General features: G+C 36.3%; 1 protein-coding gene across 3 annotated transcripts in view; it reads right to left on the bottom strand.

The window, feature by feature from the left end:
• The window catches only part of DIAPH2 (diaphanous related formin 2), an 863,347-nt gene that overhangs the window by 285,463 nt on the left and 559,880 nt on the right, over positions 1-18,004 (bottom strand). For all 3 annotated transcript variants that reach the window (XM_024761235.1, XM_024761244.1, XM_024761229.1), the window contains one exon: positions 16,999-17,123. In XM_024761235.1, the coding sequence (XP_024617003.1) occupies positions 16,999-17,123 (125 nt within the window). The remainder of the gene's footprint in view (positions 1-16,998; positions 17,124-18,004) is intronic.

The raw sequence follows: 18,004 nt of genomic DNA, 5'->3' as shown, positions 1-18,004 counted from the left end.
ACTGAACAGATTGCCCTGATGGCATCAAAGGCATGGGCATATGTGTGTGCATGTATGTATGTGCACAGGCGGGAAATGAAGAGCCAATTTTGCTTCAACACACTGCCCTTAAACAATGCATGGCACGTTCTGTGTGTATACGAGTGTGTCTGCGCATAAGTATTTCTGTGAGAAACACATGCATGTAGAGAGACTGAGAAAGAGAAAGATGAGGAGGATATAGACATATATTCACACATTCACGCATGTATTCACACACAAGGGGGTAATCATCTGGGCCTCAAGAACACAAAGGTGATATTTTTAAAGCAAGAAATGAAATAGAGTTTCAGACCTAAGGTAGGATGGACAGATATAATACTGCATCACTGGGACAAATATTTCTAGAGCACTTCATAGGAATTGAGAATCCAAGATCATATGAATAAGGTTAAGTTATAGTTGGAACACAGTTTAGGAAGGCAGATAAGAGTACAGTTACTGTGCCTAACGAGATGCCTAGTGCTCTATATAATAATGAACTTCAGAGGCTGTTCCCTAAAAACCAAAAACCAAAACCCAACCAAAACAACAATAACAAACCCCAAAACGAACAAACAAAAAGGTATAATTCTAGCATTTTACAAAGGGATATATGCTACTGAAATTACAAAATAATGGCGATTTCACTGAAAACTTGTTCAAAGCATTTGATAGCCTTTAATGCAGAGGATTCTAAAAACATGAAATGAATGGCTTATGGCAATTATTTGTGACTTAACTGACAACTTAATGGGGACATTTTGATTGATCTGGAAATACAGAGTCAGGTACAATAGAAGAAAAAACAATCTAACATAACTCTGTGTGTGCTATCTGAACAAATAGAGAAGTAAATGAAGAAATGCATGATATGTGTCTACATTTTGTCAATAAAATACTGAGAGGGTTCTGAAGTCACTAGCTCCTCTCTGCTGTCTGAGTTCAATGCCTTACACGCATTACTGGTCGAGAGTTTAGCTAAACTACTGCGTGATGTTGCTGCCTCAGCATCCATTAAATATGGCCAAGTGGCCTGCAGGGTCCTTGAACTGACACTAGTGAAACCGAGTCCCCCTAAAACCTAGTTTTCCTGTTGAGTTTATGATTAACCTCTCTATCCAAAACTTTATTCTCTTTCTTGCCCTTCCACCTGGTCCCCTCAGGATAGAGGAGTATCAAAAAAAAGGGGGAACTGAAACCGAGCAGGACCCGCTGGAACCCTCCCAGGTAAAAAGCCCCTCTGTGTCCCTGGTTTCTTGTTTGTAGAAAAAGACTTTGGTCTCCTAGACTTTCCCCGAGTTCCAAAGAGCAGACTCAAACAGTTACTAATTAGGGAAGTGAGGGATGCAGAAGCAAAGGAAAAGCAGTCAAGAAATAACAGTTCAGTGGTAAAACAGAGTCCTAGCTCCTCCTCAAGGGATATATGCAGTTACCTGACACATATCTTTGCCTTGTTCTGCAGGAACTAAGACCCCAGCCAGGTGGAGGATGATGACTACATGCTGACCACAAACCCACAGAACCCAGACTTGTTGGAACCAGAAGGCTGATGATTAAGATTCCTGAAACACTACCCTGTTACCTCACCATCAACCAATCAGAAGAAAGTCATGCCCCTGGCAACCCTACCCCAAATGTTGCTTTAAATACGCTTCCCTGAAAACCACCTGGCAATTTGCATTTTCTGAGCAAGAGCCACTTGTACTCCTTGCTTGCTGCCTGCAGTAAACACTGTACTTTCCTTCACCACAACCCTATGTCAGTAAATTGCCTTTGCTGCATGGTGGATGAGCAGACACAAATGTGGTTTGGTAACACTAGTCCTTCCTGAGTAACAGCCCGCAGAGTCACAAGCAAATATAAGTTCCTGATGTGATGTCCCCAGCAGCCCACATGAGCAAGTCTCCCCCACCTCCCAGGGCCTTCCCCTAGTGTATCAGTAGATAAGACCCCTGAAGAGCTTGACAACCTCCCCCCCATGTGCTCTTTTTGGTTTGAATTGACCAATCTGGACTTAGCCCAGGAACCCCAAAGCAGTCCACCCATGGACCCTAACAAAGGCATGTGCCCCAGGTCTTGCCCTCTCCCTCTGCCTGCACCCAGCCTTAACCTCCCCATGGGGCCCCTGGAGGCCTGCTTTGTACTTCCTCCAGATCTTGAGGGTAAGAAACTTCCCTTTTGCTGAACTGGCCTGGGGCTCTACTTAACAAATGTTAATTTAACGAAGCCACAGCAATACCTTTTAAATCAATGCATAGAATAAATGGGTCCAGTCAAACGGATCCTTCTTCAAACATTTTTGTTACTTGGTTTCCAGGCCAGTACAGTTTTCTGGTTTCCTCCTACCACACTACCTGCATCTTTTATTTCTACAGTTCTTTTGTTAAAATTCTTCTCATCTTCCTAACTTCTAATGGTGGAGTAGCCCAGACCTTAGTCCTTGGACCTCTCTTCTCTGTCTGTATTCTCTAGGTAATCTTATATAGTCTAATGGCTTTAAATACCATCTATGTGCTGACGGTTCCTAAATTTTTATCTCCAGTCTGGATCTTTCCCTATAGTTTAGGCTCTATTATTCAAACATTCTAGGCTTTGCATCTCCACTTGGATGCCTAATAGTGTCTCAAACTGAACATCTTAAAGCCAAACTTTTGATTCACCACTGCTACAACCTCCCTTCTACCTCATCCAGTCTTCCTCATCTCTGTAACCATCATTCTTCCTCTTTTCAATCCTCAAATGGCTTTCCATCATACATCAAGGTCTTCCATGATTTTACCTTCACTACCCTTTCTTCCTCTCTCATTGCAAAACAGCCACACTAGCCTTCTTACTATTCCTTGTGGAGGGAAGAAAGTTTTGTCACCCCAAAATATCTCTCTGGCATCTGGATTATTTTGAGCTGAAAACAATCAAGACCCAAAAGACTCAGGAAGAACCTCTGACCTTCCCCCTAACTGCCTTTAGAATGTAGATAGAGGATGTGTTCCAGGCAGGGAGCTATCACCATAGATAACTATAGTGTGAAGTAGGTGTGTAGACAGGGAGAAACCTAGCAGAGTCTGCTTGTTAAAATTCCTCTCTGTGTCCCACTGTCTCTACATAGACCAGCAAAGATTTGTTTGCCAAACATTTGCTTTTCCATCTCTATGTCAATTGCCTTCCTCCCCTTTGAAGTCCTAAACCACTACCCTCAACATCCTCTTTTGTCTTTAGCTGAAGATGGTATTTAAGGGTGAGGGTCTCGGCCATTTTGGAGAGTTACTCAGTTTTCCTGGGTCTCTCCCATGAATACATGTTATTAGACTTTTGATTGATTTTCTCCTGTTAATCTGTCTCATGTTAATTTAATTCTTAGGCCAGCCAGAATAAACTAGAAGGGTAGAAGAAAATGTCCTCAGCCTGACACATGCTTCAAGCACACTCATGTTCACACTTTAGAGCCTTAGAACACTAGTTGTCCCCTCTGCATGGAAAGCTCTTCCCTCAGTTATTCACACAAATCATCTCCTCACTTGATTCAAATCTCTGTTTAAATGTCACTCCCTCAAGAGGGGTCCCTCCCTGACGAATTTATCTTTTAAAAAAAGCAACACTATCCTTCTTAATCCTTTTGCCCATCTTATTTTTCTTATCACTTATTATTGTCTGGTATTATACTATGAATTTGTTTTTTGACCATCTACTGCACCAGATTATATGCTCAAAGATTGATATATATATTTTTTTAAGTTTCTCATCACTGAAAACAACAGAGCTTGGCATATAGTAGGTATTTGATACATATTTGCTGAATGAACAGATGAATTTGTTATCAGTAAAAACAATGTTATAGCATTATACTATGAATACTGGTAAAATGAATCAGGGAGCAAATTAATTCAACATTTATGCATTTAATGTTTGAGTGGAACAAGGATGGATATACTACACTGGATTGAGAATATAAGAACATTTTAGAGCGGAAAGGGACATTCAATATTATCTAATACAATCCCTTTGTACTTAAAATGTATTTAATTGCATAACTTGGAATTATCATTTCATTTCCCTGATTTTCTGGGTTCAGGCTAATTTATTGAAAGCTGATACTTTTATTTCCTCTAAATAAAATGAGGATTAAAACACTTTATTTTTAAAAATATTAAGATTTAAATGCAAAGCAATGATTTACAGAAGAGGAAAATAGGTAAAAATCATTCATAAGTCCAAAGAGTTTTGGATCAATATTAGTATTATTAACCTAAGCACATCTTGGCATCTTATGTTATGAAAAAGATAAATAACAACATATAAAATATGTGCAGAAAAACAAATAGTGAGGCAATATGTCTCATTTGTAGTGTGACAATGTGTATTTGAGTTAACATAATCTTCTTTTAATTAACATATCAATAATGTTAATCTCATTACTCTTTTGGTATTTCACACACAGGCGCATGCACACACGTATGCACGCACGTGCACACACACCAGACACAAATCAAAAGAATTGTCAGGTTTTTATAAACTTGTAATTAAAAGATATGACATTACAATCCAAACTAGATCTTTTGGTATTTAAAAAAACATCATTTTAACACCTAAACTTCCTGTAGGCAGCAGGGTTTCTTCTGTAAGACTAACCCATGGCAGCTGCATTTCATTTTTATTTGAAAAGACTGATCCAGTGTTTTTATAGCTCTCGATTAAGCTGTTTAAATAAAAAAAGTAAATGTTGAAAATGGAAACCATTGTAGTTAAGCTCTATGTAAACAAGTAATGGGAAAATCTCTGGTGGTCTGACAGTTCGGTTTGGATAAATATCTAAATCTATTGGAACCTCTTTAGCTAAAAAATTCCAGCTCCCACAAGGTTAGTAGAGCTTTAGGTTTTCCACTGAATCTGACATAGCTTTTCAAAAATACCCACATTCAATCCTTAACCAATAGTAAAAGCAACTTTGGGGGAAAAAAGTTAAAAGATCTTAAAACATAAAATGTCTTCAATATTTGGTTCCATTTGAGAGATTTCTAACTCTCCAACTTTAAAACTCCACTAGAAGTACAAATCCAGTAAGACCACGGACAAGAAAACAGATGAATTAGAATTTCAATGAACCAAATCATCATCAAGCTACCAAACTGTCAAATATTTTTAACACCTATAGATAAACAGGCAGAAGTAAAGATTCATCTTCACCTCTTCCCTGACTTCTTATCCATCCTTCACATCTCAGCTGAAGCATCACCTTCGCAAGAGAGATCTCCCTAACTAGGTTGCTGACTGGTATGGCATTATAAATCTCTTCCATGTCACCTGCCATGGTTGCTTGTGGAGTTGTTTAATGTCCATCTCTTCCATCAGACTAAAACCTCCCTGAGGCTATGTCATGTCTTTTTTGCTCACCACTGTATTCCAAGTATCTAACACAATGCCTGGCACATAGCGAGAATCACTAGGTAAATATTTGTGGAATGAATAACTCCTCATAAACATCGACTAGGTGCAAGACTTAATATAACAGCTTTCATTATGGAACATTTCAGAGGAGACAGGGGAAGATAAAAGAGCTTTTTAAACTGTAAAATACTATACAAATATAAGTTGTTATTGCTGTATTACGAATCCAAGCTACAGGACAGTTAAATTGAAGGTAAAAAAAAAAATCCATCTGCCCCATGAGACACACACAAACACAATCTTTCTAATACTGGAAACAATTCTGATTTTAGTCCTTACTTGGATCAATAGCTGGCAGGTAGCGAGTACCACCTCATTCAAGCAAATGCCATGTGGTGGTTGGAAACAGGGAAAGGAGAAGTAAAGTTATTTGCCTTTCAGCCCTTTACAACCCACCAAATACTGTTCAACCTCTTCAGACCACTATTCTTGACCTTTTGGGATTTGATATTTTATTCGTTTTCCTAGTTGTAACTCTCACTACTTTGAGCCAATCATGTGTATTTGATATTCTTTCAACACACTTTTGATCTTTACAGATTGAGTCTTTGCTTGTGTCTGGTCTGTAACTCTCCATAAAACCTTCCCCTAAGTTTTCAGTCAGAAGTGATCTGAAATCAGAAGTGGTCTGAATTACTAAGATGATGTATGTGAACACTCTACACAGACTGGAAACCTCTATGAATGTACTAGGATTTATTATTTTATAGAGCAATTTCCCCATTTTATATTGCATTTATCATACCCACATTGTCTTACAACTGTTTGGGTATATTGTTGATTCTGTTTATAAACTTATATGTTCTGAAATGAAAGGTCCACGTTTTACTCATTTTTATATACCTCACAGACCTAATGCACTGTTCACAAGGCATATTCAGGCATTAAAGAATGACAATACACGTGTGGGGAAAAGGGAGATACAATCTTTTGTGTACAAAAGGGAGAGTAGAGGGCAAACTCTCTGGGTAAATTTTGTATTGATATCTGAATTTTGAGACAGATATGTTAAATAACCTAACACATATGCTCATCATATGGTATCTCAATTCCTATAACTAATTATTTTTAACATGAAATATGAATTTAAGCTATTTAATTCTATAATATAGGAATCACTGAACAAAATAAAGTTTAGTAATAAAAAATCCTGTTTGTAAATACAATAAGGCCTATAATGTTTAGTTGATCACTTCAAATCTTAAATTCTGACTCTCCTTCCATCCAATCCTAGAATATCTGCATACAGTCCAGTATGGGTGAGTTCTTGAAATGCAAAATCATTTTCATATTTAGCGAATCAGACATAGTTAATGAGGGGCTTTTGGGGGGTTTGTTTGAATAGACATTAAATGAATTTCAAAGTCAAACAGAATTACATCTTGGATGACCTATGAGAGGATCTAACAAAATATTTTTAACTACTATCTCTACAAAATACTCCAACATCCTTGAAATGTCAGCAGAGAGTAAATCATGCATTCACTCATTCACCAGACATGTATTGAGGCCTACTGTGTGCCAGGCACTGGGAGTACAAAAGATGATCAACACAAAACCAACACAGTAAACTTCCTGCACACGGAGAGCTAATGTTGTAGCAGGAGTTGAGTCTTATCTCCTCTATGAAGCTGCTCCAAACCCCACAACCTTCCCTACTTGGTGAATTTTTAATGCATTTAAAACCAATGCTGTGACCAAGCAGGACCCTATGGGGCCTTCCTGGGACAGGACCCCACCCCCACCCCCCCACTGGCAATGTCCTCTGCCTGCCTCTTGTTTCTAGAAAAGCTGTAAGTTTCCCAGGCCTCCCCTGAGTCACAAAAGTCTGGCTCAAGAATGAATGATTGGGGTGTGTGTGTGATGAATTGGGGGATTGGGATTGACATATATACACAAATATGTATAAAATAGATAACTAATAAGAACCTGCTATATAAAAAAATAAAATAATTAAATTAAAAGAAAAAAAAAGAATGAATGATTGAAAGGATGTGACCATGCAGCAACAAAAACAGCAATTGAGCCAGGAGAACTGGTAAGAATTTAAACAGTGAATCAGTCATATGGCAGTCACAGACTCTTTAGTTCCTCCCTGAAATATATAGATAACAGTATCTGATGTACATTTCCTGAGTTGTTTTACAGATGTTAAAACTGTCATCAAATGGAAGTGGTTAACTACTAGATGACCATAAGCACACAGCCCCCAGACCTACTGGAGCCTGAGGATTGATAATGTTATCCCCTGTGACACCATCCTGTCACCTCACCATCAACTAACAAGAGAATTGTGCACGAGCTGATCACAAACCCTGCAACTCCCCTCCCTCACCTTGCCTTTAAAAATGCTTTCCTGAAACCCATTGGGGAGTTCGGGTTTTTTGAGCATTAGCTGCCCCGACTCCTTGTCTGTTCCTTTACCACAACCCAGGGTCAGTAGATTGTCTTTACTGCATGTGGGCAAGTGGATCCAAGTTGGGTTCGGTAACAATGTCACACAATTAAACTTTATGAAACACCATCATTTGAGTGCCTTATTTCTCATACACATGCTCTTAAGTAAATGTTAAGCTTCTTTAGAGCAAAGAACATTTTGTACTTCATTTTTATGCTTCAGTTCCATGGTACTTAGTATGGTGCTAGGTTCTGCAGTAGCTGCTTAATGAGTAGATGTTGATTGACTGATAAAAACATGGAAAGAAACTTATTTTTGAACCTAGAGAAATTGTTGGTACAGTCAGTTCTTAATTATCTGTGTTGAGGGAGATAGTTGATGCAAAACAAACACTAATATACAAGTCATTTCCATTTGGCTTTGGAATGCATTTCCATTTTGGGTCTATTGGGTCTTTTCATTTGGGTCTATTGCTTGGCTAGAGAATACATTTCCAACAAAATAATAAAGTCGCCACATTAATTTCCAACTGTGGTCAAAGCTGGAATGCTGTCTCACTATAGACGAAAGAGGGGAAGAAATATTGAAAAGGCCTATTGCATTTTTAGTCTGCACTATATTCATTTACTGTGAAATGAGCTTGGATTGTTTGTTGCTATCTTCTCTCTGTCACTTTTATCTCCCTGACTACATGCCTTCTTGAAAGCAGGAAACATACCTGCATCTTACTTTATAGGTGTCCTAACATTTAGAATATCATCTTTCATGGAGTATACAAGTATCTTCAAATTCTATTAGTTGCTTCTTTCTCTCTTATACCTAAGTGAAAAATGTAGGGATTTGTTTAATCCCAAACATCTGGATACTCCTAGAATAATGAAGTACAAGCCTCCTGCTTCTTCCATAGGCACTTACTACATGAATGCATCTTTTTTCTTTCAGTCTTAAAAAAAAATATATGAAAACAACAACAACAAAAAACCAACTTAGATAAAATGAAGTTGGGCAAAAGCAGACTGTGGTTGTTTACAAAGAATATTTTCCTTTGGGGAAATAATTTATCTCCCATTTGTGAGGTTTAGAGCAGAATGACCAATGACACCTTGTATGTTATTTCTTCATTTTACAAAGCATGTTCAAAGTCATTACTATACCTAGTCCTAATAAAAACATATGTGAGGTGGGCAAGGGAAGTATTTTCATTTCAGTTTTACAAGTGAGGAAACAGAGTGTCTTTCCTACGTTTGCAAAGACCAAGGCTAACACTTAGGTCTATTGATACTCATCCACATGTCTTTTCATTCAAATGGATTAATAAAAATGCTTTGCATTTGTACAGAACATTAAAGTTCAAAAGTACTTTTATATATATGAGGCAAATAAAGTGGACAGAGTACTTCTCAACAGTGTGCAAAATGAAATTGGATCTCTTTAGGTTTTGAGTCAGGACCATAATACAGAAATCTGGAGATGAGTAATCAGTGTTGCCATGCACAAAGTCGATAATGCCTTAGCTGATATAAAAAAGCCACTTACTAAATGTTTGCTTTTGATAAGGTAAAGAGGAGTTGGTACCTTCACCCCTTGGAACCATTTTCAACTAAGTTACTCATGACTCTTCTTACCCAGACAACATCAACTGGTGACTAGGTCATATTCTCCTTTTCACTAATGATCTTGGGAAAGCTTTTCTATAGTTTCTTTTTAAATTTTTTCATTCATTTTCAATTCTCACCACTGTTGAGTGCCTTAGCTTTAAATGAGTAGATGAGATGTAATCCTCTCAAATTGATTGTAATTTTAAATGCTTGTCTTATGAGGTATGTGTGTATATGTATGTGTATGGATATATATATCCATCATTAAGATTCAACTGAAAAATTTCAGTGATGTTTTTTATGTATTTCTTTCCATTTCTAACTTCAGTAATGAATTGGGACAATGTAGTAGGTAATTATCCTATTTTACCTTTGCAACACAAAGGACAGTATCATTACATGCTTATTAAACATATTGACTTGCTTTCTTGCATTTTTTTGTTTTCACTTCCCATACCTCAAAGTTTAAAACCAGAAGAAAGGAACAGGGAACGTTCAAGGAAAAGCTAAGTTTACTTGCTATAATTTTCAAAAGTTATATCTCAGAGAGCCTAACTAGAAATAATTGAACAGACATCTAATATAGAAAAAGATACTGGTGTATTTACCTACATTTCTCAAATAATACCTGATTGAGATTTTGCTGCAAGAGTATATTTACTGACTAGTTATACTAACGTCACCATCATTGCCTATAAACTGTGTGTATTTAACATACTATGCGTGCCTTCAATAATTGAAAATAAAAGAGTTTTAGTAAATTTGAAATCAAAGCAAAAGGAAACAAACTCATATTCATTGCTACAATATCCAATTTAAGCTCTTGTGAATACCAAAATGGCTGTAAATCATATCTCTATCTATGTATAGATACATGTATATGCTACATGTTTTCTAGTATACATGCATACACAAAACCATAACCACATTGGGTCATTTAGTTTTTCAAACTTCTTTTTTTACATCATTTCTACTCAGTATGAATAAATCCCATAGAAAGGTTTTTAGTCTTTTAAAATTTAGCTTCTGGTAGAAATGAGAATTTGTAAGGTTGAGGGTACATTAACTCTTTCAGATGACTTATGTCCCGTTTTATGTTCTGAAAAAGACGATTTCTCAGATGAGTCTCTAGTGGCCTGAAAGGGTTTATGTACCCTTTAACCAAGCAGTATGCTCTTCTCTCACCATTAGCATCACGCACCAAATGTCCATCAATTCCCTAAACAAAGTTTGAAAAATGGAGCTCATGGTAATTTCAGGCTGAAGTTCAAACAAGCAAGACTCTTCAAATAAAAAATTTTTGAACTGACTGATCTGAAAAACCATATGCTCCATTGAGACAGTTTCTTAGAATGTGATTTCCAAGAGCCAAAGAGATAATTCTTAATACCTGCATTTAAAATCAAAATATATAAAGGAATAACAGTGGAAACATGTTATACCCCTTTCTTTTGTCAAACTGAAGTTATGCCAGCATCACAAGCCAATGTTTTCTATTTACTTGCCAGAATGTTGTTTAATATTAATCATTATGCAATGACCTCTAACATATTAAATAACCATTTATTAAGACAACTTTCTGTAAAGCATTGTGCTAGGCTTGTTGTACTCAAAAGATTTTATAACCCAGTGTTCAAAACACACATGCACATAAGCAGAGTACAGGCAAGTCAGCGAGTACGATAATCAAAATATTAAAATGTTATGAGAACACAGGGGACAAGGAAATTAATTTTGATTGCTATGATTAAGGAAGACTTTGTGGAAGACATGAGCAGCTAATTTTTAAATTAGTTTACAAACCTTTCAAAAAGAATTTTTTTTTTCTTCTGAAGCAACACATTATTTCACAGTGAACAAATGTGGAATTCATCTCAGATTTACAAAGCTTTCTGACCCTAGAGGCAGCACAATACCATGGTTACAAGCACAAGGCTTGGAGTCTGAAGGACCAAGACTTACTTGAATCCTGGCCCTCATTAACCAGACTTGTAACATACATGATCTCACACACGTGTTTGAACCTTTGAACCTCTATAGCCTCAATTCTCACATATTTGAAATGGGGTTAATCATAGTACTTCCCCTATAGTATTGCATTGGAGATCACTTGAGATTATACAGACACCTATATATTCTTAGCACTGTGACGGGCACATGACATTCACTAAACAGTTGCTATTATTACTATTATATTATCATTTTTATTTTTATTATTATAGATGATCATACCTTCTACTGCAAATTACTGCACAAATAATGGAAGTTAAAAAAAAAAAGAAAACTTGCTTTCACTGCAGAGGACCTGGGTTCAATCCCTGGCTGGGGAAGTAAGATCCTACAAAGCATGCACAGGGGCCAAAAAAAAAAAAAAAATCTTCCATTATCATTATGAAGAGTGTATATTTCAAAGAATGCTAACAATCTTCCTTTTTTAAAAAAGCAACATTTTCCCCCATGTGATTTTCAAAAACAATTTGCTTTTCAATGTATGCATTTTCTCTATTACTGCTCCCATATGCTCACTGTCTCTTTTCTTCCTTTCCTTTCCTTTCCTTTCCTTCTTTCCTCTTCCTCCCTCCCTCCTTCCTTCCTTCTTTCCCTTTCCTTTCCTTCTTTGTCCTCCCTCTCTCCCTCCCTTCCTTCCTTCAATCCTGGACCCTCTCTCCTTGAGCAGTCTCATTTAAAAATGTTTTGCTTTGAACTTCCTAATTTTCTGAGTTTGAGACGGGCAGGCAATTAAAGGTAATGAGAGAGAGTCCGAGCCACTAAACTTCCCTCCAGCCTAACCTAAACCTCTCGACTTTTCAGCAGCTAGAAAACAGCCTGGATTAGTACATTCATACCAGAGAGAAAAAAAACCCAAAAAACAAAAAAAACTTGCTCTTGAGGTTTCTGTTTTGTTTTTGTTTTGTCTATTTTTTATATGGCATGTTCTCAAAGGTGATTAATATTACTGAGGTTGAACACTAACCCTGTGAGTTTTTCATCTTTTCAAAAATTATTCACTTAATAAAGAATAGTGGGAGAAAAATCAATGTAATTGCAGTACAGTAGAGACCCCGAATCTGTTCTGAATTGTCTGGTCAGGGCAATGTGCTTCCTCCGGAACTTGATTTTTAACCACTTCAAATGACTCTCCCTCCCACTATGAGAAACTCCCAGGTGTTGATAGTTAGCTACAGGGTGTTAATGTCATTAACTTTCTGTCAGCTCCTTTTGTCAATGTGTTAATGGTGCCCCTGCTGCTCAGTCCTCCCTGCCCTCCAGTTGGTGAGATGATTTAGCCAGCAGTCAATCAAAAAGCTAAGCTGATTTGCAGCAATAGACAGCTCTGCCATTGACAAAATCTATGTAAGTAAATGTAAGAAATTTGTCAACAGGATATAAGCAGTAAGGTCAACACTGTGGATAACGTGTTTTGTAGACAGTTTAAGATGTTAAGAATGGACCACAACGCATATTCTAAAGTCTAAGAAGCCCTCTTTTAAGAATGTTTTTTCCTGTTGGAAAAAGCAAGGAGCAGTAAGTAAAAGTGATGCTTAGATTTAAAAGAAAGAAAGAAAAACTGTTTCATAGTCACATGATTGGTCAAAAGACAAAAGCTGAAAAAATCAGAATCCACATATAATGTCAAGTCCATGAGAACAAGCCTCAGGGAATTCCCTGGTGGTCCAGTGGTTAGGACTCCTCATTTTCACTGCCTAGGGCCCAGGTTCAATTCCTGGTCAAGGAACTAGGATCCCACAAGCTGCCTGGTGTGGCCAAAACAAAACAAAACAAAACAAGAATGAGCCTCAGGATTGGCACGCAGACCACTCACAATGCTCCCTCTCACCCTTCCTTAGCATGGGTTATTTTTCAAAACTTTGAAACCGGATGTGATTTTGAACCTCACCCTACCAATTTTTGCAATAGGTGCCAAACACAGACAGAGACTACAGAGTTCCTGGTAACCTTAAAAGATAAAAAGAGATGACCCCTCGAAATTAATGAATTTAAAACAAGGGGCCTATGACAAATAACTTTATGGGTTGTTATCCTGAGACAATCTGAGCTCACTACAATGACAAAGGGACAACTGTGATCAATTTCATCACCAGATATGGAAAATACTCTTCATTTAATGAATAGGACCATTTTTTAAAAGCTCAAGTATGTAAAATTAGGCAGTGTCTGATACATAGTAAACATTCAATTAACGAGTGAATATTATCATCATTTTTATAACTTACCAAAAAAGGAATATAGATTCTATTTGAATTCACTGTACAAATAATTGAACTTAAAACTTCCCCAATATTATTATGATGAGCATACTGGAATGAAGAATACAAAGAACTTTGCTTTTAAAAAAAATCAGAATAATAGCAAATTCCCACACATGGTATCCAGATTTTTGAACCATGTGTGTTTCAATATATATGGTGCTATTGTATCCATTATAGACCATCCCCTTTCATCCTAGAACCTCTCTACTATGATTTATGAGAGAATTTTCTCCATTTCTCCCTGTTTTGTAGTCTTACAAAATTAATATTGCTTATTTTACTCTTTCCATTTTTTTTTTTTTTTGAGTTGGAACAAGCAACCAGTTTGGGGTAGAGAAAGGGAAGCAGAGGTGACAAGCTTCATTCAAAAGCCACTGACTATTGCTTAGGAGGCAGAAAATAGCCTGGGCCACTCCATTCACAGGAGAGGTATCATTCTCTTTTCTTTGGTTAATTTTTTTGACATTTACTTTTAAAAGGTGTGGATTATCTTTTCTAAAACTGATTACACTTTACATGCTCTGAAAAGGTGATTCAATGTGACTCAAGTTCCTGTGAAAATTTATATGAAGAAAAGTTTTATAACTACAAGCACAGCCTACTACTCTTTCAACAATATCCCCTTTGATGTGTTAAGTCAAAGTAGGATCTTGGACCAGATGATCTCCATTGCCTCTATAGCTATAATATTCTGTGATTCAATATACACTTACTGAGCGCCTTCATGTTGCTAGGTGCTGTGCATTGGGATGGGCATATAGAAATTAACACACTAGACCTGATCTTGGTCACTGGGTCAGCAAGACAGAGAAGTAGGTAAATGCCAGACTGTCAGCAACTTGTGGTCAAATCTTCTATCTCGTGCACTGTTGAATTTCCATGGCCTGTCAATGCCGAGCATATTATGAGTTCAGTCAATACTGAGAAAGAGTAAGGGTGAACATAGGATGCTATGGGACTTAGCCCAACCTGGAGATTTGGTGAAGATTCAACCTGCATATTCACTTGCCCTTGGCCATCATGCCACTGCTGCTAACTATAGCACTGATGCCCTTCTGAAAGCCCAGAGGAGTGTCACTGCTATTCAGTTTTTGAACTCACAGTCCTTATAGAGAGATTACTGTTTAAGTAGGTAAGGTTACTTTCAAGGGGAAACTACCCCCATACTTGTGCCCATAGTTATTCAATTTAAAAGGCCAGTGCCTGAAGCAAAAGAATTTATTGGCAGGGGACAGAAACATTGGAAAGATCATCCAGTACAAAGAATCCTATACTAGAAATAGGATCATGGCTCTAATTTTAAAACAGAATCAAGTATCCCACAAGAAAATATCCCTCTCTTTTGGAATTGCCAGAAGAGTAGAAAAAATATTAAGGAGGCACCAGAATTCATATATCATAGGATGATTAAACATTTTGTTTGCCATTTTCTAGAAGATACAAACTCTCACTTGGTGTCCAAAGAGTCTCCCGAAGCAAGAATAATTTGAGCCACAGTTCTATCACTGTAATTTATTAATTTGGAGTTTTTAGACAACTCAACACAATAGTCTAACTTTTTCTCTAAAATAAATTGCTGTGTATTTTATTTTGCCTTTTAAAATATGATATGCAAAGTAACAGCCCCATACATTTTAATACAGCTTTCAATCCCCTTGTAGACAAACAGTCACGCTTTAGTGTCACTTAAATGAAGAATAACCATTCATCTGTAACATACAGATACAGAAGGCTCTGGATTTTCATTTTAAAGCGCTTAATTACCTGCATAAAGAGAGAAATAAAATAGAGTCCAGGCCAAGTTCATGAGGGTTTGAAATTACTTTTCTTTTTCTAAATGAGCAACAAAGACCCCACAATGTTGTACGCTGTCGTGTGGCCACAAGCCAACTGTAGAAGAAAATGTTAAAAAGAACAAGGTAATCAGGAATTAAATTCAAGTATGTGAGGCAAGAATCAAAATCAAAAGTTGAAAAATGTAGGTGGTGCTTCCAGCCACAGGACAATATAACAAATTTGAAAGAAAAATCTAATCAGCAACAAAGTTAAATCCTCACATTAAATACCCTGATGTGGACAGGTACGTAATCCAAAGTTATTTTTGAGTATTTCCTGCCTCTAGTCACCCACAAACTTATGTTCCCAATATTCCTATTTCTATAACTACTCACCATCACTAAAGGACCACACAAAATACAGTATTAATTCATGAACCAAAGAGTGAAAATAAAAATTGTTTTTCACATAAACCTAAATTGCCATTCTCAAGTAATTCAAGCTCAGGACCATAACTTCCAAGTTGGGCAGGAAAGAAAGCATATATCAGAGAAGAAAAAGGCAATAGATTTAACCTTGAAACAAGGTGACTGCCATATAGTTGTTGAAGGAATTTACTTATTATCAGATAAAGAATTTACAGTATTTATTCCCTCTTGAGGTATAAAACGGTGAATCAATGTGCAGTTCAAGATATTTATTTAAACCCAGAAGAGTAGGATATGGCTTTAACTTTTGAAAACCAAAATAGAAAAAAAAAAAAAATCAGCTCTAATGTAGTTTATCTTTAGACAACAGATTTAACATTAAACAATTCAAGCTAAATATCATTTCTCAAGTTTTCCTTTCATATATTTCTGTAATTTATATGAATATACTATATGTAAAATAGGGATTTAAAAGCATTTAGGTAGCAGGCAATGCCTAACGTTATACAGATAGCTATTACAATTTACTTAAATACATAATCTACTGATCAATTAATCTATCTGTCCATGCATGCATCCATTTTTTTCTTCATAACCTTTCAGTCTACTGATACCAGTTATCCTCTGATTGCCCTTGAAAATGCACATATCGCCTCAGAAAATACCTGCACACACACACAAAAAGAAAAAAACCTCTGAGCAAAAAAATTCTTCTGTTGATCATTTCCTTTAAACAATAAGGAGATTCTTTGTTCTGTTTTAGGTCACATCAAGCATCAAAAGACTTACCTTGCATATCTTGTGGGCCTTCAAATGAAATTTGTCTTTGAGAAATGGCATTTTTTCTTATATAATTGTTCCCTTGCCTACTCTACGATTCAAAACGTCATGAACTAAAATTTATGCTGGTAATATAAAAACAGCCTATATACAAATTCATCCAAACTGTGAATAGAATGGTAAGTTTAGAACTAACCACAAGGTAAATAGGTATATGGACAGACAGACAAACACACACACAGAAACTAACAAATAAACAAAATGCTTAAATAAATAAAGGATATCGTCAGCTTTTCCACAAACTTATCACGTTGATTTTCTGTTTTGGGAAATTGCTTGATGTCACGTTCCAGATGAACAATTTGTTGTTCCATTGCTGCAAGGTTGCTCTTGAGAATTTGAGCTGAAACTAAAGAACAACGTGCAAAGTGTTCAGAACATTTCTTTTACAACTAAAAGAAAACAGTATCAGTTCAAGTATTTTTTTAATGTGGAGAATAGTTCCATGAACTCAACTCACATTTTTCTGAATTACTACTCATAAAAATTCTACTCTCCATGAAATAAGTGAAAATGTGTAATATAATATACCAAATCATCATGTTTAATATGGCAACGCCATCATTTTATTCAGCCATTAGCTCAAATGAATCCATTTCTATTTAAATTTATTGATGGAATTCCTAATATTTCATTCTTTAAAATCTAATTTGAAGATTAAAGAGAAACTAACATTCAAAGAGATCCTATCTTATTAATGCGTGATGTTGGCTATATAAATGATTTAAAGTTAAATTACATAAAAGGATCAAATATTTTTCTCTTGTTGAAAGATCCTGATTTTTATAAACCAATACCTATGGTAAAAGTTCTTGACTTTAGTATTTTTCATACTCATAGAGAAATGATAAATAACTGTTGATACAGAGAATTTAGAGCAAACCAGAGCAAACACGTGTGTGCATACACACCCACAAAGCTTCAGTGAGCCCTCAAACACTATCATTAGTTGCTTTAATTACCCCTAACATTCTCTGCACTTTTCTTTTTCTCTCCTCATTGACAACCAATAATCTTAAGTATTGTATTCAAACTACTCTTAAATACATGCACACTTTCCAGATCTCTCACGATGCTTTCTTTTCACAGAGGTACTAGTTTATAGATAACCTATTACTCTATGACCGCCAATTTTGTATGAAGACACTTCTATCAATATCAACGGCATTTGGCAGGGTTCTAGTTGAAAAGGTAAGGTAACTATTAGAATTTGAGAGGTAGCCCGTTACA

The sequence above is a fragment of the Neophocaena asiaeorientalis genome, unplaced genomic scaffold, assembly GCF_003031525.2.
Source record: "Neophocaena asiaeorientalis asiaeorientalis breed wild unplaced genomic scaffold, Neophocaena_asiaeorientalis_V1.1 scaffold656, whole genome shotgun sequence".
Lineage (NCBI taxonomy): Eukaryota > Metazoa > Chordata > Mammalia > Artiodactyla > Phocoenidae > Neophocaena > Neophocaena asiaeorientalis.
This window is presented reverse-complemented; position numbering and strand designations above follow the sequence as displayed.